This window comes from Hypoxylon trugodes (genome assembly GCF_022578975.1).
Source record: "Hypoxylon trugodes strain CBS 135444 unplaced genomic scaffold F4822scaffold_6, whole genome shotgun sequence".
Classification (NCBI taxonomy): Eukaryota; Fungi; Ascomycota; class Sordariomycetes; order Xylariales; family Hypoxylaceae; genus Hypoxylon; species Hypoxylon trugodes.
In genome coordinates this window covers 466,884-491,267 of record NW_026250021.1, presented here as the reverse complement: position 1 = coordinate 491,267, position 24,384 = coordinate 466,884, and the positions used below count along the sequence as shown (strand labels likewise).

At 46.9% G+C, this 24,384-nt stretch overlaps 7 protein-coding genes across 7 annotated transcripts; 3 read left to right on the top strand and 4 right to left on the bottom strand.

The window, feature by feature from the left end:
- Position 1: 1 nt before the first annotated feature.
- On the bottom strand, positions 2-3,626 carry F4822DRAFT_277745 (alpha/beta-hydrolase). Its single transcript, XM_051454820.1, has 3 exons — positions 3,100-3,626; positions 1,849-2,868; positions 2-1,797 (listed from the first exon to the last, which is right to left on the bottom strand). Exons 1-3 carry the CDS (start codon positions 3,160-3,162, stop codon positions 166-168), a joined length of 2,715 nt encoding a protein of 904 aa, XP_051313034.1. The 5' UTR covers positions 3,163-3,626; the 3' UTR covers positions 2-165.
- Positions 3,627-3,836: 210 nt separating this feature from the next.
- On the top strand, positions 3,837-4,548 carry F4822DRAFT_430011 (Pre-rRNA-processing protein TSR2-domain-containing protein; the record flags this gene model as incomplete). The annotated part of the gene is made up of 2 exons (XM_051461203.1): positions 3,837-3,867; positions 3,968-4,548. The coding sequence occupies 2 exons, from the start codon at positions 3,837-3,839 to the stop codon at positions 4,546-4,548; spliced, it is 612 nt and encodes a 203-aa protein (XP_051313033.1).
- Positions 4,549-4,767: 219 nt separating this feature from the next.
- Positions 4,768-6,211, bottom strand: F4822DRAFT_430010 (BSD-domain-containing protein; the record flags this gene model as incomplete). The annotated part of the gene is made up of 3 exons (XM_051461202.1): positions 4,768-5,153; positions 5,218-5,938; positions 6,002-6,211. The coding sequence occupies 3 exons, from the start codon at positions 6,209-6,211 to the stop codon at positions 4,768-4,770; spliced, it is 1,317 nt and encodes a 438-aa protein (XP_051313032.1).
- A 2,989-nt stretch (positions 6,212-9,200) lies between these two features.
- F4822DRAFT_430009 (PAP1-domain-containing protein) lies at positions 9,201-11,155 on the top strand (the record flags this gene model as incomplete). Its single annotated transcript, XM_051461201.1, has 4 exons — positions 9,201-9,710; positions 9,773-10,511; positions 10,588-10,897; positions 10,957-11,155. The coding sequence occupies 4 exons, from the start codon at positions 9,201-9,203 to the stop codon at positions 11,153-11,155; spliced, it is 1,758 nt and encodes a 585-aa protein (XP_051313031.1).
- A 1,019-nt stretch (positions 11,156-12,174) lies between these two features.
- F4822DRAFT_405890 (HET-domain-containing protein) lies at positions 12,175-15,043 on the bottom strand. Its single transcript, XM_051458351.1, has 4 exons — positions 13,090-15,043; positions 12,940-13,032; positions 12,823-12,834; positions 12,175-12,654 (listed from the first exon to the last, which is right to left on the bottom strand). Exons 1-4 carry the CDS (start codon positions 14,879-14,881, stop codon positions 12,332-12,334), a joined length of 2,220 nt encoding a protein of 739 aa, XP_051313030.1. The 5' UTR covers positions 14,882-15,043; the 3' UTR covers positions 12,175-12,331.
- Positions 15,044-16,059: 1,016 nt separating this feature from the next.
- Positions 16,060-18,452, bottom strand: F4822DRAFT_277506 (kinase-like protein). The gene is made up of 7 exons (XM_051454818.1): positions 18,202-18,452; positions 17,951-18,073; positions 17,755-17,866; positions 17,468-17,672; positions 17,247-17,402; positions 16,728-17,179; positions 16,060-16,675 (listed from the first exon to the last, which is right to left on the bottom strand). The coding sequence occupies exons 1-7, from the start codon at positions 18,242-18,244 to the stop codon at positions 16,153-16,155; spliced, it is 1,614 nt and encodes a 537-aa protein (XP_051313029.1). The 5' UTR covers positions 18,245-18,452; the 3' UTR covers positions 16,060-16,152.
- A 4,133-nt stretch (positions 18,453-22,585) lies between these two features.
- Positions 22,586-23,238, top strand: F4822DRAFT_430006 (Mss4-like protein; the record flags this gene model as incomplete). The annotated part of the gene is made up of 3 exons (XM_051461200.1): positions 22,586-22,708; positions 22,770-22,986; positions 23,048-23,238. 3 exons carry the CDS (start codon positions 22,586-22,588, stop codon positions 23,236-23,238), a joined length of 531 nt encoding a protein of 176 aa, XP_051313028.1.
- Between the last annotated feature and the right edge of the window lie 1,146 nt (positions 23,239-24,384).

Sequence of the window (24,384 nt, the reverse complement as noted above, 5' to 3'; positions counted from 1 at the left end):
TTTTAAATCCTATTACTGGTGACTAAATAGCGAGGGTATATAATATAAAAATAACAAAATAAATAATAACGCACTGTCCAAGGCCTTTTTAACAAATGAGATATGATCTGGGTATATTGCTGTCCCTTGTCTCCCCTTAAACCCCAACTTCCGGAAATAAGAATTTTACTTGGTGGTAGGTAAATCGTCCCGTGCGGTGACGAACGTTTCCAATGGTGGCCGTTCTAGGTTTCCAGCGGCTCCATCAATAGTGATCATTGGCGTAGCGAATGGAGTGGCTAATGGCGTCGTCGCTGTGCTGTTGCCTCCTTTCGCCTCGCCATTCTCGGCGGCTTCCAGTTCCTGTCGTTTTAATGAGTTAGGGTCAACAACTTCGTCCTTGGCGTTCTCAGTGGTAGCTGCGACAACGGCGGCACTTGTTCCCGCTACTGCCTCAGTCTCCGGGCTTAAGGGCCTCGGGCTTGCAACACGATCTGGCTGGTCAATTGCTGAGGTCAAGGTGATCATGCTAGCTGTCTCGGCCTCTTTATTAAGGGTGAAAGGCACAGCAATTCCACCGACAATGGGTCTCTTGCCAGTTACCCCAGTCTCGGGTGCCATATAGTCTGGTGTGAGCAGAGCGCTTCCAGGCGATGGTAATGGCTCGATCTGCTTTGCCTTTTGTTGCCTCCTAGCCAAGAGTATGGAGACCGGAGTATTCTCGTTCACATCGTCATCTTCGGCAACCTGCTGCTCGTCCTTGACAATCTTCGTCCTCGACCGGCTTCGATTGTGTTTAAGTTCTCTCCTGGCGACTGCATTCTCCTGTTTTTGAAGGTCAGATGGCGAACGGGCGCCAGCTCCCTCTCCTTCTACAGTAGTAGCAATCCTAATTTCGGGGGCTTTATCTGCTTCATGTTCCCGGTTTACGGTTTCCTCGTCATGCTTAGAGCCCCATAGTGACCACAGAGCGAGGCCCATGCTCTTGGTCTTCTTCTTTTCAGCAAGGCTCTCGCCAGCCTTACGCCTGCTCGCAAGAGCGGCTGGAGGTGGCGTCTCGCCGTCGAAGCCCACATACCCGGCAGCCATCTCCTTAAGACGACGCTTGTGGATCTTGGCGCGGATGCTGCCATAGCGTTTATCCCACTGTGAGCGTACTTCAAGCCACCTTCGTACTGGAGTCTCCTTGACGACTCCAATGTCATTCCGATCAATAGTGCAACCAGGCAAGTCGGTAGCAGGCGCCAAGGAAGAAATGGATCCATGGCGGCCGACACGTTGACGAATCATGTGGTTTTTGAATGGTGGTAGGGGGTCTCCGGCTTTCCCAACCTCAGCCTTAGTATTTTCGTCCGAGCTGACATGCTTAACAGCCTTCTTCGCGTGGTCGCGGTCGGATTCAGAACTAGAACTAGAACTCGATATGACTGAGATAGAATCATCATCTAGAATCTCGATTTCGGTATTCTGAGCTCGAGCTAAAGCCCAAGCACCGAACTGAGCTACTGAGCGATACATGAACTTCGCTGGACGAGTAAAACTCAAAGTCGGGGCAACGTGGCATAAATCATCCCAAACTTGAAGCTGCACATCAGTTGGTTTGTATTGTTCCAATTGTTCCCGTGCAGCATCATTCATCGCCGATTCTGGTGGGGGGTATTTGGATGGATTGGCACATTTATGAGCTAGGTATATCTGTTCATCTCGCAGGATTTCTCCACTGCCCGTCATGATGAGTAGGGGTGGTAACCCACCAAGGGAAGGCTGCATAACAGGGCTAACCAGAGGATGCGACAAAAGTTCATTGGTAGTATACATCTAGAAAACATCAGTATGGGGTTTCTTACATGTTCGTGGGGAAAGACATACCTGAATTTGGTCCTTGAGCTTAATTTCTTTCCCGTCCAGGTTGATTGAGATGAATGCCGTCTCAGAATGACTATCAACCGGGTTATCGCCATTCACAGCCTTTTCTGCGTTGAGCTGAGCAAGATCCTGTGGAAGGCTCTTCTTTTCTACCGACTCTGGCTTCATCAATTTGGTTTGGCCTGGTTTTGCATTCTTGGCTATTTGCTCCGACAATAACGCATATTCATCCGCATTCAATGGAGGCCACGCCTTTGAAGGTTTATGATGGAAGCCATAATTGGGGATATAGTCTAAAGGACAATCGCCAGAGACACTTGGGAAAGAATGCGTCAAGTCAACCCACGGGCTAATGAGTATAGCACCGGCAGGCAGAGGAAGGCCTCTATCCCTCATAGTAACCAACATGCTCAGGACCATTCCACCTCCAGCAGAGTCGCCAGCCAAAATGATTGTTGTCGGGTCTTGCATCGTGAGTAGATACAGGTAAGCTGCAAGGCAGTCCTGAATGCCACATGGGAAGGGGAATTGAGGAGCTAGTCGATATTCGGGAGCGAAAACACTAGCCTTCAACTTCCGAGCATGACGTTGCATCTGATATCGATGCTCATCAACGCTTCCAAAGAAGTAGGCACCTCCATGAACGTAGAGCATGACTCTCTTGCCTGGATCACTAGCCTTCTTGCGCGCATGGTAGTCGGCTTTCATCTCGATCCATTCCGCCTTGAGAGGGCTGTTGGGTTTCCGCCATTGCCACCAATTCCTACCACCAACCTTCTTAATACCATCAGGACCCAGTTGTTCTTGTAATAAACCAGCAGCCTCTACTAGTTTCGGCTCGGGGATTTCGACCTGATCGACTTTGACCCATTGCGGATGAGGCACCCACTGCGAGGTAAAAGCTTGGAGGTCTTCGACGGTATGGTGCGACGCAAACTCGAGGAAGGATCGTATAAGATGTAGGCCCTCGTCGTACGAGAGATGGGCGGTTGGTCGTTCGCGAAGAGGTTTGCGATTGAGGTACTACAATATCACCGAACACTTAGTCTTAGCATGGACTTTTCTCGCAATGACAGCACACAAGGTTAAACAGCAAACAAGCTTTCGGTGAAAGGCAAACAACACAGGTAAACTAGGGTTAGCCCAGCCACTCGGGAACCGACGATAGCGACACATTGAAACAACCCAAAGTTTAGGTTGACAGGATATATAAACTAGGAGTATTCCCCGTTAGACTGGACGTTGGGCACGTACGTGAGACAACAACGTCGATACGACGGTTGGCGTAACCGCCATAGACACCGTAGCGGTATTCATAGCGTGCTACCTATATACCTAAGTATATATAAGGGGTAGGTTGGTATGGGGATATGGATTTCGAATAACTAGAACGAGGCTCGGAAATGCAGCTTTTCAAAAGCTACGATGACTCGTGTGAATCGAGTCGAGGCATTGGTCAGACTAATTGAAGATGATCATACTAGTAAATTAGGTAGATAAAGTAAGAATAAAATAGTTGGGTAACAAGAAAAGTAGGAATGCGCATCTCATGAATCTCAGTGGTGTTTCCTATAAGTGGATAATATGTAGCTTAACCTTAGCTGGCAACTGCCAACCTGCCCAAACTCTGCTCCCGTAATTTTACAGGTCATCTTTGGTGATGTCATCGCTGTACTTCTTTCAGACAGAAACAACCCCATTCTAACTCCGAGCTAGCCTAGCTCCAAATTGTGAACAGGGAATACAATCCCAAAAGGGGAAAAGTGCTGATAAGATGGGACTAGCGCGGATCTAGGAGCCGAATCTCTTGGTTCAGTGCAGTTTCCCGCGATGCGGCTGGCGGTGAAGTCCGGCAGAAACGATAGCGGGATTGAAGAAATTATTATCAAAAGTGGGCAGGAAAATGCGAATGCCCCTCCATCGCCAAAAAATAAATGCGACGCTCAGGGTTCAGCACATCGTCAGTAAATAAATATTGAGATCTGTGTAAAATGGCATCCATACAAGAAGAACTGTCACCAGGTATGTAGCGCATTATACTACTATACATTCAAAATTCAAAATATTCCTCTTCCGTATTTCCTGTCCTTAGTGCGAATACTAATCCGATCGCATTTGCTAGAAACCCGGCAAGCCCAGTTCGAACAAGGTGTAGCCATCTCACTACACTTGTGGCTCTCGCTCACGGTCGCGGTACAAAATGGATTAGGTGGAGCCGATTCCGAGGACAAGCGCGACTGGTTCGCCGGTGCCATTTCCGACATGTTCCCTAGTTTCGTCGATCTTGCCAAGTTATCACAAACGCAGCCTGAAAAGAAAGCACCTAAGGAGCCTGATGTAGAGGATGTCGAAGCGACCTTATTACAAGTGATGTGGGATGAATTTGAGACGAACGTCGACGATGACTCCGAGGTTGAGGTTGTCGAGCGCATATTCAAGGTGCGTGCTCAGTGCGCTGCCGGCAATTTCGGGTTCGTTGAGGAACTTAGGAGTAGATGGCTCGCTACGAAGGGAAAGAAGGTCGAAGTGCAAGTGGACACAAAAGACCAAGACACTGACTGGGAGAGCGATGACGACGAGGATGAAGAGGATGAGGACGTCGATATGGATGAAGCGCCCGCATTAGTTGCGGCGCCCAAAGAAAAACCACCGCCAGAAGTAGACGAGGACGGTTTCACAAAAGTCACGCGTAAGAAGCGTTGAATAGCGGCAAAGAACTAAAGGGATTAAGGTGCAAACTCTAGAAGCGGGTCACCAACAAATGGCAGAGTAAATCTGGGATGAAATGTGCTTGAAAGGATATATAACAGTGACAGGACGGATAATATCATGCATTCGAAGCCATCCAAAAGGGACCAATCAACGCCAATAAGAACTCCAAATTCAACGAAAGGCCACCAAATCAGACTTTGGGCGATAGTATCACTCCCATTCTTCGTCATCGCTATCCTCCTCACTATCTTCGTCACTATCCTCTACCTTTCGGGCCTCCTTAGGGCTACTAGGGGCCTGGCTTGGGTTTCCGGACGCCGCACCAACAACATCGTAACTGGTGTCACTGTCCGCTTGTGACTTCTCGTCGGATTTGCGGGGTTCGGCCGGTTTGAGATGACCCTTGTTGGAGGTACCGGCAGGTGGGTGAATTGTCGTAGAGGATTCGGTAGAGCGTGGCCTTGCGGGTCTTTCTGTAAGTTGGGCTGTGGACTTGGCTGGTACTTTCTCATCTTCAGATTCTTCCTCCTCTTCAGACTCCTCCTCGTCATCGTCGGATTCCTCGCCCCAACCAATCTCTTCCTCAGCAGATGCGGCTACATATTAGTTAGCTGGGCCCGATTATGTAGAATAAAAGAAATAGAAAGAAGCTTAACATACCCTTCAGCAAATCACGGCGACGGGCTTCGGCAGTCTCTATACTGTGTCGAAGGAAATAGTATCGCTTCCAGAAGTCGGCGTAGGGTACGGTGCCAGGGACAAGCTTCTCCATGTTGGCTCGTAGTTCCGGGTACTTGGCTAGATCGGCGCTAATATTTTCTGTCTTGCTCTCCGCGTCGAAGTTCTTTGCCCACGCGGCATATTCAGCACTAGCCGGGTCCTCGGTGAAGCTCCTTTCGGTGGTGTGGATAACATGAAGCTGGGCATCGAATCTCGAAGTATGAATTACTCGCTTTCCGGACTCATCCTTACTCTCGAAACGGCGAGTGGTTCCCTTAGCATCATCGGACTCGGGGGTAGATTTTACAACGATAGCATCACGGAAGAAATCTCGAATATTCCCGCCAAACTTCAAGAGCGCCTCGTCGGCAGCATCCTCGGCACGTTGGATATCCTTCAAGCGTTTCGCGGCTTCGGCCCTCAATCGCGATATAACGGTTTCCGCATCCTTAGCTGCTTCGTCGGAGCCGCCGGCCTTGGACGTCGTCGGGGTAGTCTCGGTATCTTTTTCCTTATCGCCGGATTGTTGGTCCTTGGGCTCCGTGGGAGGGGGTGACGTAGTCAGCGACAGCGCTCTAGCGCGGAGACTCGCAAAGCTTCTAGTGGCATCGGCGCCGAGGGAGGTGACTTCTTGCTGTGCTTCTCTGTAGACGGAACCGCCCTTTTATAGGAATATGTGTTATTTGATAGCTCTTTAGCATTTTTATATAGTTCTAACCCATACCTGTTTGATTACGTTGCCAACAGTTCCACCAAGCCATGTACCCCAGGTGCTGCTGGAGAATGCACGGTATGCTTCCTGAAGGTCTTCATTGAGGGTATGTTCGGGTTTCTTCTCGGAGGATTCCGCAGTTTGGTCGGTACCTTCGCCGTTACTATCGCGGCTATCCTTTGGGAGAGCTTCTTCGGCTATATGATCGTATGCGAGATCCATGGTCGGGTCAGGGGCATGGGATTTCTATAATTAATCACAAGGGCGAATAAGGAGGAACCCCCTCTTCCACACAGAAGAATGAGAGGGGTAAGGCGTAAGCAAAAATAGAATATGTACGTATGTATCTCTGAGCTGAAGAATATTATTTCGTGTGCTGTCTAATGATGAGGTTGGTTAGTATCATGTATCGGCATCGGTGCTTTGGTTGTTGTACGTATTGTGGTATTGTGGTATTCTAGCGGTAGGTGACGAGGCTGACCGTATCCGATCTGCTGATTGACGTATGAAATGGCCTAAAGGCACGAGGGGCGGGGTCCCTTTTTGGGGCATTTCCGTATCCATTGTACCTATTAGGCGTTATTCATGAAGGAGGTACTTAAGCTATGAACTGCTTTGCCCCGTACGGTTTAGCTTCCTTTATCTAAGTTCGCAACAACTCGTGTTACATAAGATCAATTAATGCTTTCAATGTATCTTCGTACCTTTTAGAGATGCGGGGGAAGAGGTACATATGTACATCAAGTAGATTGAATCTCTCACAGGCAAGTACAGTGTTAATTCAATATACCATACAGAAGTGGAAGTCCCTACCGAGCCCACATAGATGTAGCAAGTAATGGAGTTTCCCGCCATTCTCATTCTCTCCTGCCTCATTCAGTTTTACCATCTAATGAAAAGGTCAAGTAGAATCACGTGGGCATAATCCTAAGTTGGCCCCTTTTTTATTATGACTCTTCTCTTCTATTCCTTTTCTGTTCAACTACAGCAATGCAGCGTAAGAAATCCAACCACCATTTTATGTTCCAATGCTCAGACTCGGAATTGGAAATCCACTGATAAAAGTATCAATTGCTTCATATTGGTTAAAACTTGGCATACTTTTTCATATGCTACATCACAATGACCATTGACAAATTTTTTTTCTTTTTTTCTTGTTAAAGCAGCAATTGATGTTCCGTCATCATTTTCTATACAACAAGCGGCCAATGTCGATTGAACCCCCCCTTGCAAATATATAGCGGCAGTCAAGTTCAAACCTGGTGCCGTTACTTCGATGCTACATTTATACATGTATTTCTATAGCAATGCCCCACGCCCTCTACTATATGGAGCAACATGAAAAGCGCAATCTCAAAGACTCATAACACTTGTTAGTCGAAACCCAGTCTAGGGCTTATCCTGCAAGATAGCGGCAACTCATCCTTCATTACAACGAACCAACCAACGAGAGCGTTTGTTGAGAACTTGGTCGTATGGGTCAGGCTGGTAACCATGTTACGAGGCTGTTAGGTCGGCTCGTCGGTATTTTAACATGACCTGGAAGATGCCGCACTATGTATTATTACATAGTATATCTACATACTATTATGTAGTATATCGCGGACCTGCCTTTTAACACCTTCCCACTGCTTTGGGCTGGGCTGGGCTGGCCGATGACCAGAAACCTCGTCTCACCTTGGGAAACTATTACGCTGATCATTAGGCACAGGCCCAGGCACCAGGCAGCTTATGACTCGTCGTCAGCCATACCATACCATCCATCCATCCTGCCGTCTAAGTCAGACCCCGGAAAGAAAAAGAACCACGAGGATCTTGTCAGTCAGTCATACGGTGAAGAATCGTTTAAAAAAGAAACCCACCTCGCTTTTTCGCCTTCTTGCCATGCTCCCCCACCAGGTACTTAAAGGCTAAATAGAGATCCGATAACGTGACTCGGGTCCATTAAACTGACCGCTGAACGCGTTTTTATACCCACCGTGCCTGTACCCCCATGATGTATAACACTTCCTATTGGACGGGGTGGGTCAAGGTGGCCTTACTAACGCCAACGGGGATCACTCAACCTGCTGTAACTAAAAAATTGCTCCGTTCGAAAATTCGAACATTTTATATCGAAGGTCTAGTACGTATTCTCCACCGGATTTGAAACCAGGCTTACCCTGTCATGCCTGTATCATACAGCGGCCCCCTTTGCGCCTATACTATGTAGGTACTGTGCAATGTATCATTCCCATACATAGTAGCAAATATAGGTACCTAGCGTATACCGTATACATAGTTGTATAGATAAACTAGCAGCGTTAGCTTTTAAACGAAGGAAGGTCTTCAAGATTCGAGGCATTATTTAGTGGGGATTACCGAGGGGAAAACGAAATCGAGCAGCAGACGGAAACATGGCGTGAACGTAACATAAAGGGAACGCAAAAGGGCAGATCAGCCACATTCTACTCCGCTATGTCCGAGTACAAGGACCAGGTCTTCCCCCGCCACATTGACAAAATGCCTTTGAATCTGGTCTTATGCCATACCAGTACAGCTTACAAATCGGAAAATTGCCTGCCTTCTGCCCCCCTCTCTCGATTTCCTTCTATCGTGACGAACAACCCGCACTTGTTGCAGATCGGTTCTTCTGCGTATACCTAACTACTATACACACGCAAGCCTCTTTTTTTCCCACACACATTGAACACGCTGTTCTATCCTACCAAAGGAGTTAGGGGGGTGTGTTAGAAGTGTGGCCCCTACATTGACGCCCTCCGAAAAAAAGCCAGGCAAAAAAGGCGCCGCCATTATTTGTCCCTGCTGGTCTATCTCCCATCTCAGCCTCAGGACCCTAGGAGGCGAATTTTTGTCTTTCTTTCCCAACACCTCCCCACCAAAAATTGTGCGAATTCGGTCGTGGATAGCTTCGACCTTCAGTATTATCAGTTAACTTAAGACTCGATCTTGTCTAAAACTTACCAAGACCACGCTTAACCATTGAGCGCGGCAGTTGCTGCGCTTCGAGCCGTCGTCTTCCGCCTCAGCTTCGCTTTCCTCCAAACCTACCCGTTGTTGAGAGCGTTGGCTGGAGCGCTGACGTATTGACCTAAGTAAAAAGGGTCGCCAACGTATTCAATCCATATACACAACCTAGTTTTTACTCTTTGCTGTTCTCCTTCGTGATATAATTCTTTGATTCGTCTCTCTTAAGAAAAATTCAGTCACAATGGCCTCAACTCAGTCTCAGTCTCTCCACAATTTCATCCTCACGCCTCAGCAGCAGAATTTGCTCTTCCGCGCCCTCACTTCAAACCAGCCAGGAGGTAGCAACGGCAATCCAAACAGTGCGCTGTCTCTCTCTCCTGATTCGCTGTCGAAATCCCCTATTCAGAACCAACAAGGGTCTCCTGATTATAACACTACGAACGGCACTTCCAACAATAGTATCCAAGAGAGTCCTTTCTTAGACTACGATTACGATCTAGGACCTGATACCAGTTTCGACTTCGACTTTGGTAATGATGGCCATGCAAAGATGATTGGTGATCTTCCAGGGACTTCGCCAAACGACGATTCCAAAGCCAGTTCTCCCGACAACGACATTTCTGACAAGAGAAGCCACCCAGATGATGAGGAGGACGACGAGATAGATGAGGGTGGGGGCAAGCGCCGAGAGGGTGAAGGGAAAGTTCCCAAGAAACCCGGCCGCAAGCCTCTTATGAACGAGCCGAGTTCGGTAAGTTGAAGACGCCAATTAGCTTAGTCCCAAGTGGCCATAGTATCTAATAGTATATTTAGAAGAGGAAGGCTCAAAACCGTGCGGCCCAGCGCGCATTCCGAGAGCGCAAGGAGAAGCATTTGAAGGACCTCGAGACGAAGGTGGAGGAACTCGAGAAGGCATCCACAGCTACGAACAACGAAAACAGTCAACTCCGTGCCCAGATCGAGAAATTGACGATGGAACTTAACGAATACAAGAAGAAATTGACGCTGATGGGTCCTAGTGGTGGTTCTCGTGCACTTTCTGCACATCCAACACGAAGTCAGACGTTTGGCAGTGCCGCCATACAGAACCTCAGTGACGTCAACTTTCAATTCGAGTTTCCCAAGTTTGGTGTTCTCCCTGGACCTCAGGGCTCTTTCACAAATACCCCTAAACAATCCTTGTATTATTCACCACCATCATCCGGAAACAGCCCTAAGGACAAATCCAAGGATAGTCCCAACTCGTCCAAGAGCCGAGAGAACTCTGATGCCCAGTCGAAGGACGGTTCATCCAAGTCCTCGGCGTCTCCATATGATAGTACCTTCGGTGCTAGTGTATCGAGGACTAGCTTAGATTCTAGCCACAACAGTGTGAACGGAGCCAACACAGGTTCGCCTTGTTCGTCGACGGGTAACACCAACATGGGACCTAGTTCTTCATGTGGAACTTCTCCTGAGCCATGCACACAGTCACCGATGGGTTTCAAGCCTGTGGATACTCTTACCACTATCGGCGAGGAACAGCCATCTTTGACCACTGATTCAATGAACCGTAAGCTTACCCTAATCTGACGTTATTAATTATATCATACGTCACTTAGGAGAATAAGAACTAACTAAATTCGCAGAGTTTAACAATCTACATAACATAGACTTCTCTAACATTGATTGGCTATCACAGCAAAATGGTGGACAATTTGACCCTCAGCTTTTCGGTGATTACCGGGAGCCGCAGGACAACATCCTCGCCAGCACCACGTTTGACGATAGTTTCTTCAATGAGGCCTTCGATGTCGACTTTACCACACCGTACAATGTGGCGCCTAGTCCCAACGCGCCCAAGAAGAATCTAATCGCTGAAATCGATGCTCGTAAGGAGTCGGAAGATACTATCATTACAACTAACAACGGAAAGCTTCTCACTTGTAACAATATCTGGTACGTTGATCTTCTTGCAACCACCATATTAATAATCTCGGAACTAACGCAAAAATCAGGGAGAAATTGCAAGCCTGTCCGCGGGTCCAGTCCGGCGATCTCGACCTCGACGGCCTGTGCTCCGACCTGCAAAAGAAAGCCAAGTGCGGGGGCTCCGGCGCCGTAGTCGACGAAAAGGACTTCAAAGCCGTGATGACCAAGTACCTCGGCACCGACTCCGCCGGCCGGTGTCCGGACGCGGCACCCGTATCTAACTAATGAAACCCCACCTCCCTACTCCCGACGTTCATGAACATAGTCCCCCCCTTCAGGAGAACCCACATACCTCTCCTATTTGTGCCACCACCAATCACCAATCCACATTCATTGGGCAGACGGCGGAGTTTTTGTTGTTAGGTATGATTTTTGAGTATTATTTAGGCGGCGGTGGGGATTCACTGGCGGAAGGGAATTGAGGGCAAAGTAACAAATACCCTTTGCGGATTGCACAAGATGGACAGACGGATAGGTGGATGAGAGAAAAGATGATGATGATGATGTGAGGGGGGAGAGATGGCCTTCTTAGAGGTATGCAGGAATACCTATTGCGTCTCATATGTGTTCGTCAAACCATTCATAGGGAAACGGAGTTGCATTTACGACTGAAAGGCGGAAAAAACTATTAAACTTGTTCCTTAGTCGTGTTGTCTTTCGTGGTTTCCTATTTTCTTTGCTGGGCCCGCGTCTCTGTACGTCAAGTACAGGTGCTAGATGATGAATGATGCGAATAAATGGGTGAACATAACGGATGATAGCAATTCATATGTGTATTGCCCTAACGAGTTATAAGCCTAAGGCTAGTTGCTTAGGGTTGTACCTGGGATATTAAATACTAGGAAACCCGGCAGAGATACACATAGCAAGGGATTACTATGAAGATCTATGAATGGATGGATTTAGAGGAATGGGGTGTACCCTAACAATACCATCATGTTGATTGAGAATTGAAATGACTGTCAGCTTGAAAGCTCTCGTCCCTCCCTCGCGGAGGCAAAAGCGATGAAAAAGAGACATGGATACACTCAAGTTAACTTTCGGTCCTAAGTAATGTCCCTTTATAGGAAAATCGCACGCATATAGGAGATACAGTCAAAAATCATCAATACTGAAACTTATCCCTCTGTCAATGACTTCTAAATGAAATTGCAGTTGCCCCTTCCCCGATATCTATAGATTAGTACTCAGAAATTAGGCGATGAGCACTCAAATAGTCCATCCTACGACGGCAATAACCATAGGCTCGCCACATATAAATATATGTAGATGTTATTGCTGAAAATTTTACTCAACAGATTATGTGCTACCTATTCCTTATGTTTTATATCACTCCTCTAACGGTCCAATAACCATGTGCTCATTAGAAAACATCTCTTCGTTAAGCATACCACCAAGATATCATACAAGCGTAATGGTCTCTAGTGGAACTCCCCTCCCCACCAAAGCCTCCGGGAAGAGTCTCGGGTCTGAGTTAATCTCCTCGCCTGTCTCCCTATTCCAAAACTTTCTATAATGCAATGGGTCAGCCGTGGTTCGATTCCATTCAATAGGTTCCCACTCTGGGGGAAGCGGGATCTCGTCTAGGCGTGGATCATCCGTGCGTTTGACTCCCGTATCAGTGTTGACGAAACACACTCGGTACTGTCCGTCTTCTTCGCCTTCTCTGTGTAATATAAATTTCCAAGACTCAGGAAAGGGGCCAAGAAGAGCTTCGCCGAACACTATATAACGAAAGGTTAACAAAGCACGACTAGGGGTTGGAAAAGGGGTGGCTCGACAATTGCCAGACCCTCTCTAGTGAATTCACATTGAATTATTATATTTTAGCGGCTGTTCCGCTCGCACTCCAGATTGATAATGAGAAATAGGAATAATGCAATACCACTTACTGATACCATGTACTATAGGCAGTATAATAGTTAGCAGTAGTCAATTAGAAAATGTAATTCATCCTCAAGCCTTAAGAAGTGATAAATAAATAGCCGGTATTTTTGAAAGGTACGCACCGTAACAATCCCCAACAACTATGTAGTCTCCCGTCGGTGTCGGCCTAAGAAGCATGGGTGTTTCACACCCAAGTATTACAACAACTTTATCGCCTACCGCACCAACTACGTCAGTCTAGATAACGAATATGCTATCATCTTTGCACTTACCCTGCAGCGGTCTCCCTCCAATCACACCTATATGTCCATTCTCCAAACTGAATAGATATTTTTGATCCAACTCGGCCCCAATTAAACCCCTATACCAGTCGGATAGCATCGATCTAGCCTCCTCGATCCCCTCCTCGCTACGCTCGGCGATATCAACAATTTTTAACAGTTCGGCTTGCGAGTAATAAGTTTGTAACTTTTCATAATAATCCTTAACCTTGCCCATCGTCATCGTCAGCAGATACGCATCAAGGTAACTCTTTGGCTCCCCTGGTCCACCCAGTCCGGGGTATGGCGTGTCCCGTAGCTGCGAAAGCCCCATGCGCTTATACGCCTCGACAATGCACACCAAGCCGTCAGGGGAATGAGGGAATTGGTACTCGACACGTTTCACCGACGCAAACGGCAGCGCAATAACTTCAAGACGCCCTGGATTGGTATAATTTGTGCATGAAGCTGAGAGGCCGCTGGTGTAGTATCTGTCGCTAGATGGGCAGGTGCGGTAGACAAAGCGCGACCAGTCAGGCAGCCAAGATGGCCATCCTTCCTTCCCTAATTCCGATATTGATTCTGCATAACGTAAACCGCTGAGTTGTAACTGAGGAAGGCGCCTCTGTTTATCGGAATGTGCGCGAAAAACGTGCTCAAATACCTCCACCAAGCCTTTCTCGTAGTTAATCTCTATAGCATCCCTAATTTCCCTTGGCGCTAGACTTAATATTCCGTACACCTTATCTCTCTGGTCGGAGCACAGCCGCATATGGTAATTATACAGGGTATTTTCAAATGGATTATGTCCTAAGTACAAGTAGAAATCACCAGCATTGTTCAAATTGATTCGTATGTCGTGCGGTACACCTTCATCCTTATCGTTAATAGATAGAATTGCACGTCGGAAGTGACTCCATAGTATCTCATCATGTCCACATTGTACAATAGACTTCGCGCTTCCGAGATGGATCTCCTGCACGATCCACAAGCGTTTGAACCAAGGACGCAGTGGAAAATCAGCTATGGCGTCCCATACCTCGTGCTTGTACGGCAGGGACACTTCAGGACAATACCAGTACAGTTGCTCGCAGTCCACTGCCGGGAACATCCAATCGTCTCGCGTACATTCAACTTGACGACCTAAGTAGTCCAGTGTAGAAAGCGCGAGCTGGCTATTTAAAGACGCTGGGCCAAGCCATGCGACGACGCGCCGCGCGAATTGATAGATCAGGCTCATGCGCTTGACCTCATGGTTGCGCTCCTCAAAATCCTCCTGATTGATGCACAGCGCATCGATCCACATGACGCGGCCCTTATTTTTGTATCGAAGATACCGCAACGCTTCTTCGAGGTCTTCGTTTATGTGCAGCAACCGGTTTCCAGGCATTACCATAAACCGCTGTTCTTTTATCGTACTTTTCATTATAGCCTTCTTGCGCCGCATCCGGGGACCCCAGGCGTATGACAGAGCCTCATAGTCAGGTCGATCTTGATTCTCCAAGATTTCGGGATCGTAGTCGGCGCGTGGGACGCTAGGGTCTGGGTGGTCCCAGGAGCTAAATCTTTCGTTGTCCTTCCAGAAGACCACGCGCCCCTCCAGGTTCTCGAAGGCATCCCAGCCCTTGGGAAGTCCCTTTCGAATCTCTTTCAACGATAACCGCTTTGGCTTTTCATCTTCCGCCGGCGGGACGAGCGTAGCGTGGTTGATCTCGATTCGGATCGGGTCACCGAACTTCCCAGGTAATATAGTGACCAATCGAATATCGTTTGGATTTAGAGGTTTATACTTGTATCGGTTCATTTTCGCGTTCGCGTTTAGGTACTCTCAGGAGATAGACAGCTCTCTGTGTAATTATTCAAAACAAAACACAATCTGTACGGGAAATTTCTCGCCGGAAGGCCATGACATCGTGGCGAGATGCAACATTTATCCTATAGTAGGTAGGCTGCGCCTTGACTGGAGGCCTAGCTGAACAGAGTCGGTCTAGGTATGTTGTACTACCATTTCACCCAATTATGGATGAGATCTATAAGCCACAATGCAACCTCAATGTGGATTTTCGAAATACCCAACATGCCCAACTCTCCCACCCAAGAGTCACGCGGACTTACCAACGAGGCTGAGGCAGTGTGCCAAAATCGTTGACGAGTCATAGCAATCGCCTCATCGCCCTTTGCTGGACTGCCTAGGTAGGCTCGTCTTACATAGCTGACCGACCAGAATATCCCATTAACATTGAAAAATATGTATATTGCATGCTCTCTTTCTCTATACCCAACCCAACAGCGCGCCGGGCCAGATACTCATTCCATTCCATTCCTCTCACTATTAAACAGACATTTAATTACAGTAATAGTGTCTATATGTCCCTCATGCCGCCCCAAAACGGGCTGGAACATACTCTCATCTCGTCTCCCCGCAGACTGCCATCAGCAGCGGGTACTGTAAATCGTATATGGCTCTTAAACCCCGATCCGAGCAACCCATTCCCCAAGGTACGATAAGGTAGGTGAGTCAAAATGAGAAACAGCCCCGTGCCGACTTTTGACTCCTCCATTCCGTGGGTAGATAGATATGATTGCCTCTGATCTGAATTGACTTTCGAAAATAGGAACTCGGCACTCGAACATATATGTAGTTACAAACTAACACACGGCCCTGCGCGAATTTTCTCGCCTGGGGCCAATGGATGATAGGATGATAGTGTTAAAAAGGGAGAGTGAACATCGATTTGCTCTAGTAGGTCATGACACGGCTTTTGGTTCTAATGAGAGTGGTGAACGGTTCTTATTATTCAGTCGTGGGACCGGGAACGTCCAAAAATCCTCTGAAACCGATAAAAACATCGTGATCCGCCGAGTCGAATTAGTCTTCCACTGCTGGTGACTCGGATTGGCCTAGAAACAAGTTCGCTATATGGATGAATTTGACCCGTGGATGATTATACGGGATTTCTCTGCCATGAATGGGGGGTATAATAAAAGAGAAGCTCATGAAAGCCTCGCTAGCCGGTGTCCAATACCCAAAAGACCGTCACAATGTATGTAATAATACCTAACGCCGAAACAACATCAACCAACCACTTGTCGTGCTCCTTCTTTACCTAATACACCTCTCTCCTTCGGCTTCGGACTGTGGCCTCTTTTCTTTCGTCCAAAAAGTCCAAAGACACCGCCACCACCGGAAGAGGACTTATCGTCGTTCACTGCGCTGGCATCTGTCGGCAACGTAGTGTCTCTGCGAGCCAAATCCGACCAGCTTCCGGTGTCTTCCAGTGTTACTGATATGCCACCGGTTGGGGACTTCACTTGTATCCCAGATGGTTGGGAAGCACCCTGATTGTACGCCCGATGGTATGATGCCAGAGGTGGAGGTGCCCGCGGCCCAGTCCTTGGTCCACGGCTCGCGTTTGAGTAACTCCTATCTGGCCGGGGTCCATCTTGCACGGGTGAAGGCTGGTATAATTGCTGGGGGACTCCATTGTTGGTTGGGGCCGGCTTAACCTCGTTTGTGCTGATAGCCTGTGGTTCCTGGTTGGAAGGACCTGCGGGAGAATCATTATCGCCAGTTCCTTCACCTTCTATTCCCGTGATCCTAATTATGGGTTAGCGCCACACCAACAGCATATATATGCGTCAGTACGTACTTCTTATAGGCTGCCAAAGTGTAATCAAATGGTTGGAAATCTCGCTCGATAGTGCGGTATAACTCCTCTTCTCGGATTTCCTTCTCCGTTGCGTCATCCTTTAGTCTTTCTCTAGGTTTCTGCCTCCGTGCCCTGGCTTCTAGTGGTGCCTCTTCTAGTAACAATTCCTCAAGATCGTAGGTAGCATCGAAGTTAGTCTTTTCTGCCGACGGAATAAACACAGGTTCCAACTCTTTTCGTTCCAAGGCCGCGAAATCAATAGCCTGAAAGAAAGGTTCGTTGATGAAGCTTTGCCAAGTGCTTCCCAGTCGCTTATCGGGATTCGGATTTAAAGCAGAACCAATGGCGTAGAGGCACGGTAGCGATACTGGAGGTTGAGTGACAGGGAATTTAGGATTCGCAGCGAGGATAGTATTCGTCAGGGTGGATTCCGAATTACCCTCAAAAGGCCGCTATCATCCTGGTAAGCATCTTTGCTGACCGACGAGTTTCAGGTCTAATAATAATTTGGGTCTGTACCTTATTGTATATGCATTCGTAGAATAGCACTCCTAACGACCACCAGTCCGCCCGGACATCGTAACCCTTGCCTGCGTAAACTTCGGGAGCGAGATACGCAAGGGTGCCCGATTTACTCGTAAGGACCTTTCCTGGTATAACGTCTGACGCGACGTTCTGGGTGACAAGAGGTCAGCGGTCAGACTGAGGTAGTATATTGAAATTAAAGCAAGTTGACTTACGAAATCAGTCAAGTGAACGTGACCATCGGCATCCAATAATACGTTGTCGGGCTTTACATCTCGGTGTATTATGCCTTGCCCGTGTATGTATCTGAGCGCACAACCCAACTCAGCTATCCAGAATCGTACAGCATCTTCAGTGAATGTCTTTCTCGAAATATGGAAACGTAGATCGCCACCGCTCATCAAGTCGACCACAAGGTACCTATTAGATTAAAATCGTATTAGAAATAATCCATATCGTGGCCGTTGGTATTGGTATTTGGTGGTGAATTGGTAGTGCGTACATATACTCAATATCCTGGAAGCTATAACGCAAGTTACAGATAAATGGATGGTTTACATGCTCGAGCATGCGGCGTTCTCGTATAATATTGCGGACGCTCTCGGACCGTACGACTGCGAAAGGGCAATGGAGTTAACTTCAAGTATTCCTCGTTGTCGAAGTCAAGAATATTTCTAGGTATTTCGGAATCGACGCACCCTCATCTTTTCGGATATACTTAAGGGCAAATGATAGACCCGTATCTTTTCTCTCGACTATTCGAACTTTGCCAAAGGCACCGCGACCGACGACTCGTAACAATCGAAAGTGGTTGAGATTCACTGTTAGGCAATAGGCGAGGGGCACTTCGTTAGCCGAATGAAGCTGTTGACGGGACCGGTGGCACTTCTGAGACAATGGGGTGGAATTCGGAAATTCCCCCTTTGAGAGGGATAGAAGAGAGACATACCTTCGCCGTTGAGGTCAACGGGCTTTCCCTGGCTATTGCCCATCGGGAATTATTAAGATATCCTATTTATTCTATTTTTCTTCGTCCGGAATCTTCCAGTTTCGGCAATTCTCGAATCGTTGTTCGGCAGCGTAAGGACGCTGAACGTGTGACGATTTCGCGATGGGGCGGTTTGTACGTAAAAGAGACCAAGGAAAGATAGATAGGTAGTTAATAAGCGCAAAAAGATAAAAATAATGATAGGGAGAGGGAGATGGGGATCGATGTCAGGAGGCCAGAAGAAGATCCACTCTCAGATCCCTACCATATCCACGTACGGATGGTATGGGTTATATAAGTACTATTCTCAGCTTTGATCGACAAAGACTATGATATTATTCCGTAGTTATCCAGGGAGAGGGGGAGAGAAAAACAGATTTAATACAAAATCCCCAAGCAACGACGGGGAATAAATTGTAAGTTAATGGTGGTTAATAATAGTTATATAATTATAATGAATAGAGGAAGAGGAAGAGAGAGAGAAGAACGCAGCTAAAGAATTCGGAGAGTAATAACTTAGTAGGTTAAACCCAATGGCTTGACTGACCACTGACTGCTACATGTACACATGTACATGCATATAGGTAGGTACATAATGTACGTATATGCACTATAATGTGTGTAAGGTATGGTAACTAAGCAGGGGTGCGGGGGCTGTATAGATTACCGCACTGTGCTGTATTGGAAACGACGATGATGACAGTATCGTGTACTTCCGCTTGCAGCATTTTAGGTAAGTTCAGGTGGTACATATGTACACACTAGTACATAAGATACATGTAGATAACTCGTTACAGAGGTAATAAATGCATATGTATGAACTGGTCTATGAGAAACTTCAGTGTTGCGTTTTTATGGGCCATTCTGCAACTTGCAGATAACATGAAGAAGGATCGACCTTCAGCTGCGGAGTCCCATGTGGTGCTGGCGTAATTGCTGCGTTTGTTTGCTGACCGTGTGGCTTCCCTAAATTCTATACCTTCTCATTTTTCAACCCGCATAACCTTACCTAGCCTGCTAGCCTTAAGTTGCTTAGGTAGGTACATTTGCGCTGTACTTAACAGGGTACACACCTCCCACATGTCCCACCTAACCCAGGAAAGGCAAAGCTCCCAGGTTTATGTGGTGTCGACCCGTGTTTCAGCCCACAATCTCTCCACGCCTGTGGCTTGTGGACTTCCTTGCTTGCCACGCTTGCCACGTTAAAGTCCCCTTCTTTTTTTTCTTTTCCCTTTTCTTTTCTCCCCTATTCCCCCTAATCCATATGTTCATTCGTCACGGATCCATCCACCCATCCAATCCATCCCTACCAAACTTACCGTTGTCGCATCGCCAACTTTGTCACCATAGTATCTAAGATCACATAATATGGGATTTATGAGTTTCGGCTCGTGAGTCTCAACCAATGGTCTTTTACCGTATCACCAATTCATCTCACAAGCATTACAGTCGCTTCATTTGCCAAGTATTTCCAGTCCAATTAGGATTATCCCTTCATGATTAGGGTGTGTTCTCGTGTTACCAAAACTAGATGATTCCGCCCCTCCGTCATACCCGGTCATACGGGGAAATGACCATATGAAGCGTCCGTAGAGAAAGACGACGGACTCCTCCGGCCTTATAACGTGGCCCCCGTCTCCAAGAAGGTCACCGAAACTATTTAGAGCATGAGATACGCCAACTTCCATCGGCCCTAATGTTCGACTCCTTTATCCGACATATTTCCTAAGCAATCTTACGACAATGTCTTCTGTCGAGTGAATTAAGCCTGTTAATTTTAGCCCACGCCGAGCGGGTTTAGTATTGGATATAGTCCCGTCCACATTGGCCAATAGGTTGGATGAATCGGCTTATTCGACAACATGTTCATGCATTACATACGGCTGCCCGGTCAGCCTCTGGCCGGCAGAGTGGCGGGGGACGCCGTGAAAGGTTAACCGCCACGTGTAACTTCTTCGGCCTACTTCGGCCATGCCGTACCGCCGTGTCAAAGGGAAGAGATGACGACCCTATAAAAGACCAAGAAAGACTTTGTCGTGTGTGCCCCTGATTCAGATTCATTCGTTTTTTACCGAGCTTCGGGGAGTTTCTACTACCTAATATGCATAGCACAGCCACAAACATAATCCCCAATCTTGGAGACACCGATATCCAGATACTCCGAAACACTGCTCATTTCTACATATATGCCATATCATGCTAAAAATAATGCCATGCTGCGAATAAGGATACGATTCTCCTAACGCTCTGACAGAAGTACCACATAGGGAACGATGGATTCTGCGCAGGCAGTTGTAATCTCTTCTTTACGATCCAGAACCCAAGCGGCTACGATCAACCAATAAGCCCCACGTAAGACGGGTAGTACCTAGGTAGGTTCCTGACACCAAGGTGAAGAGCTGACTGCTCACTATTAACAATCATTCACCACAATGCAGCCGCTGGCGTAGAAATTAACTCATCAGAATCTAAATAAGAGCTAAAAGGTGAGAAAGATATCAATAACTGTCAGCGATACATGTCACAACTGCGCTGGTAACTCGGTCCGTCTTTTTTTCGTATACGAGGGATAGGCGTCTCATATTCTAACATGGGATTCGTAGCTTGTTCGGCGGGTCGCATCATGCCAAACCTCAATACACAACGTAGCTGAAATAAACGGGCTACTGGGTGGTTGGGAAATGAGTTGTTTGATCGCACAGCATATGTTAGCGAGGTTATTGACAGCTGTCTGGGTAGGGTAAGCAGCATGGTGCCAACCTAGGTAGGGCTTCAGCTCTCTCCACTCCAACTTCCAATACGTACTTAAATAGGTATTTTGGTACAATACATCGCAAGCGACGCCACCATGACGCTAGTATGGTACAGACAAACATGACTGGTTTCGGCAAAGTCACCGAGCGGATTGAGAGATAAAGTAGCAGTGCCCTAACATCCGAGTCGCCGTACGATAACCAGAAATATCTAGGACGGCTTCCGAGATGCTCAGGTAGATATAGCCGAGCTAACGATGTTGGACGAACCTGCTGATGACGCTAGGGATAAATGTCAAAATTGATACCATCGTTGATTTAGGTATATAAGTAGTCTTACCATACCTCCGTAGAAGAACGCTAATTAAGGATTTTGAAATTTGGTATTGCTTTTTCAGTACTTTAGGCAACAGCAAACAGACCAATAGATTTGGATATCTTCATTCCGTAATATGTAGGACTTCGCGTCATTGCCATTAAGCTACATTTCCAGCCCATTTTATACTTGCTATTCCCCTTCTATAAAAGCAAATTGTTACGACAGTAGAGACTGCAGATAGTCGATTGTTATACATTTGTACCTACTTCCTATTTGGGTAAAAGGTCAACCAGATTATGAAACCACATGGTCGGTCGAACAAAGGTTGGTGACGTAGGTAGGGAGTGAGATAGACCACACGACTTAATAATCATAATCTGTAACCAACATGTTGCCAAATAGGTAAATGATGTAGCGTTCTTCTAGAAGAATAATGGAATGAAGGAATTATGGATTGTCATGCAAATATTCGTAACCCCATCGTACTCACAACTGGAACTCAGATCTCAATCAAACTGATCGGTACCACCGAGATTACCACCTTGCTTGAGTTAAAATCATAAAATAGTGCGCGTACGTATAACTCATAGCAACACCATTTTCCATAATAGGAAATCCACTACTGCGGGTCTATCCGCGTCCCCGCATTTACCTACAGTACGTACGTATCGCACATATTGTTGTCCTTATCTAAGTAGGTAGACTAGATGGCTTTGGCTTTAGACTCTTTTTTCTTCATCAGCTTTATTGATTAACTGTTTTCCTAATTAGGTAAAAGGTAGGCTTCGAGTTAAAACTTATGAGATGCAGCGTCGTATAGGAGGATTATAAACTAGATCTGCAATTCGGGTTTACTATACTACGTACATTATCTTCAAACCTTGGAAAAGCTCAGCCGTCATTCTATATTGCGCGCATTACTAACCCTCTTTTGCTGCCCTCAACCTTGAAGCCCGCATCATGATAACATGCAAGTGAACCTTAAAGCCGGGCGGGCTTAATAATAGTATTAACTACAGAGAGTGAAGTTGAGGGGGCGATGACGATTAGGCACAGGATGTCATGGAAAACCCCTCTCTGCTCTATGTAGCTGATTGTCTATATAATCCGACTTCTCATCCTGAATAGCAAACGATTTCTTCTGCTTCATCGTGCTCTATCACACTCAATCAACATCTTCGGATAGTATAACTTACTAAGACCAACCCCCCTAACAACTTCCAACATTCATCCTATATCTCCACACACGGATAACCCACATCACTACGCGAAAATGCCTGCTGCTGCGGATAAGACCAAGACCTACATTCCCCTCTCTGGCGTAGCCAAAGATGGCTGGTCCACCGATACCGAAGCCACAGCAACCTGTTTCTGCGGCGCCGTCCAACTCTCCTTCGTAAGCCTCCCCTTTCCACCCCTAACCCGCCAGTATACCCCTACTAATACTTAATACCTAGCCGACTCAAGCCCCGGGTCTAGTCGACAGCTTCGTCTGCAACTGTCACGACTGTCGCAAAGTAACCGCCTCGATGTTCGCCTCCAACTTCATCATCGACAACGAGTACCTAACGCACGTACGCGGACAAGATAACCTGAAATCCTGGGGACAGGATGTTACCCCGGCCTCGGGAAATAAGATGACGAATTACTTCTGTAATACTTGTGGTACCCTTAGTACGTGACCCCTTAATATAGAATGGAATAGAGGAGTAAAAACTGACCAGAGACACTCCAGTGTACCGCGTCAGCTCCGGCGCCGCGAACCAGAGCTACCTGCGCATCGGCACCGTCGACGACTTTAACCTGCATGAGACCAAGCTACGCCCGCGCACGGAACAATTCATCGAGGGCCGCGTGAACTGGTTCCACGGCGTGGACGGTGCTAGACATGTCGAAGGCAGCGCTTATGGCAAGGCTAAGGAGTAGGTCCGAAGACACTCATCGGATCTATTATCTCATTAAGCCTAGGCCGTCTATTATTTCGGTTTGTTGATGGGTTGGTGTGCATGCATGGTATGGTGTTCAAGGGGAGTGTCTGTTCGTCCGTTGGGTTGGTTGGTGTGATGAGCGATGGGTGGTGAGAGGATGGTTCGGTGAGGGAAAAGGCGATTAGACAACATAAAAGTGCTATATTGATTAGTTGCTCATATTAACATTTCGTTTATTTCTCTGCTCAAATTAACACGCTTTATCGTGTATTCCAAGATGGCCTATATAGTGTTCCAATGAAACCTAACGGTCTGAGACATCTGCAGAGAAAAGGGGAAATCCTTATTTCTGCTGTATGTCTCAGTCACCCACCATATAATATTCCACATACACGTCGGATATGTTATATAATTGGAGGTATTAATGTGGAAGGTGTCAACAAATTTTACTTAACCTTTTATCACACGAAGTAACTGTCACAAAGTGATTTGGTAATAGGGTAACAGGCTTTACTTGGCATATTCCTTCCCATGGCCGTTGGTAACACAGTAGAGGAAAGTACTGAAAACAGATTAAAGTCCGATGTAATTAATAGAAGCCATTGGGCTTGTTGGTGTATAGTAGGCCAATTCCGGACAGCTTGGTCGCACACATCGAATAATACAGAAAGTCCGAACCAAGCCATGAATTCTAGGCAAGACACCGCGGAAACCCGCCCAACACCGAATATAATCCGTGAAGCCGACAGATCTTATATATTCGTAGCTAATTGAGAAGAAAAACATACGTGATCAATGCGGATGATTATATGAGATTGAAATATAAATATCACCGGAGATGCAAATTTCGTGATAATAGGTAGTAGAATGGAATAGAGGTAGGTAATGAGAATAACGAGACAAAATCTAATTCGCTATCTTTCTCCGCGGCGCCACTCCCTATTAACAAATCAAGTCAATTCTTATTGGTCAGTTAAGGTTACCTTATCGGAAGCTACCCCTTATCAAGTCCCGCTTCACTAGCCCACCTCTCGATGCTAAGCCTAAGAACTCAATCGGTTAACATGCAACTCGTCGGAACTTACGACCAACAACTACCAAAAATTGAAGGCAGCCGTAGAGTTATTTTACTGCAGATAGATCG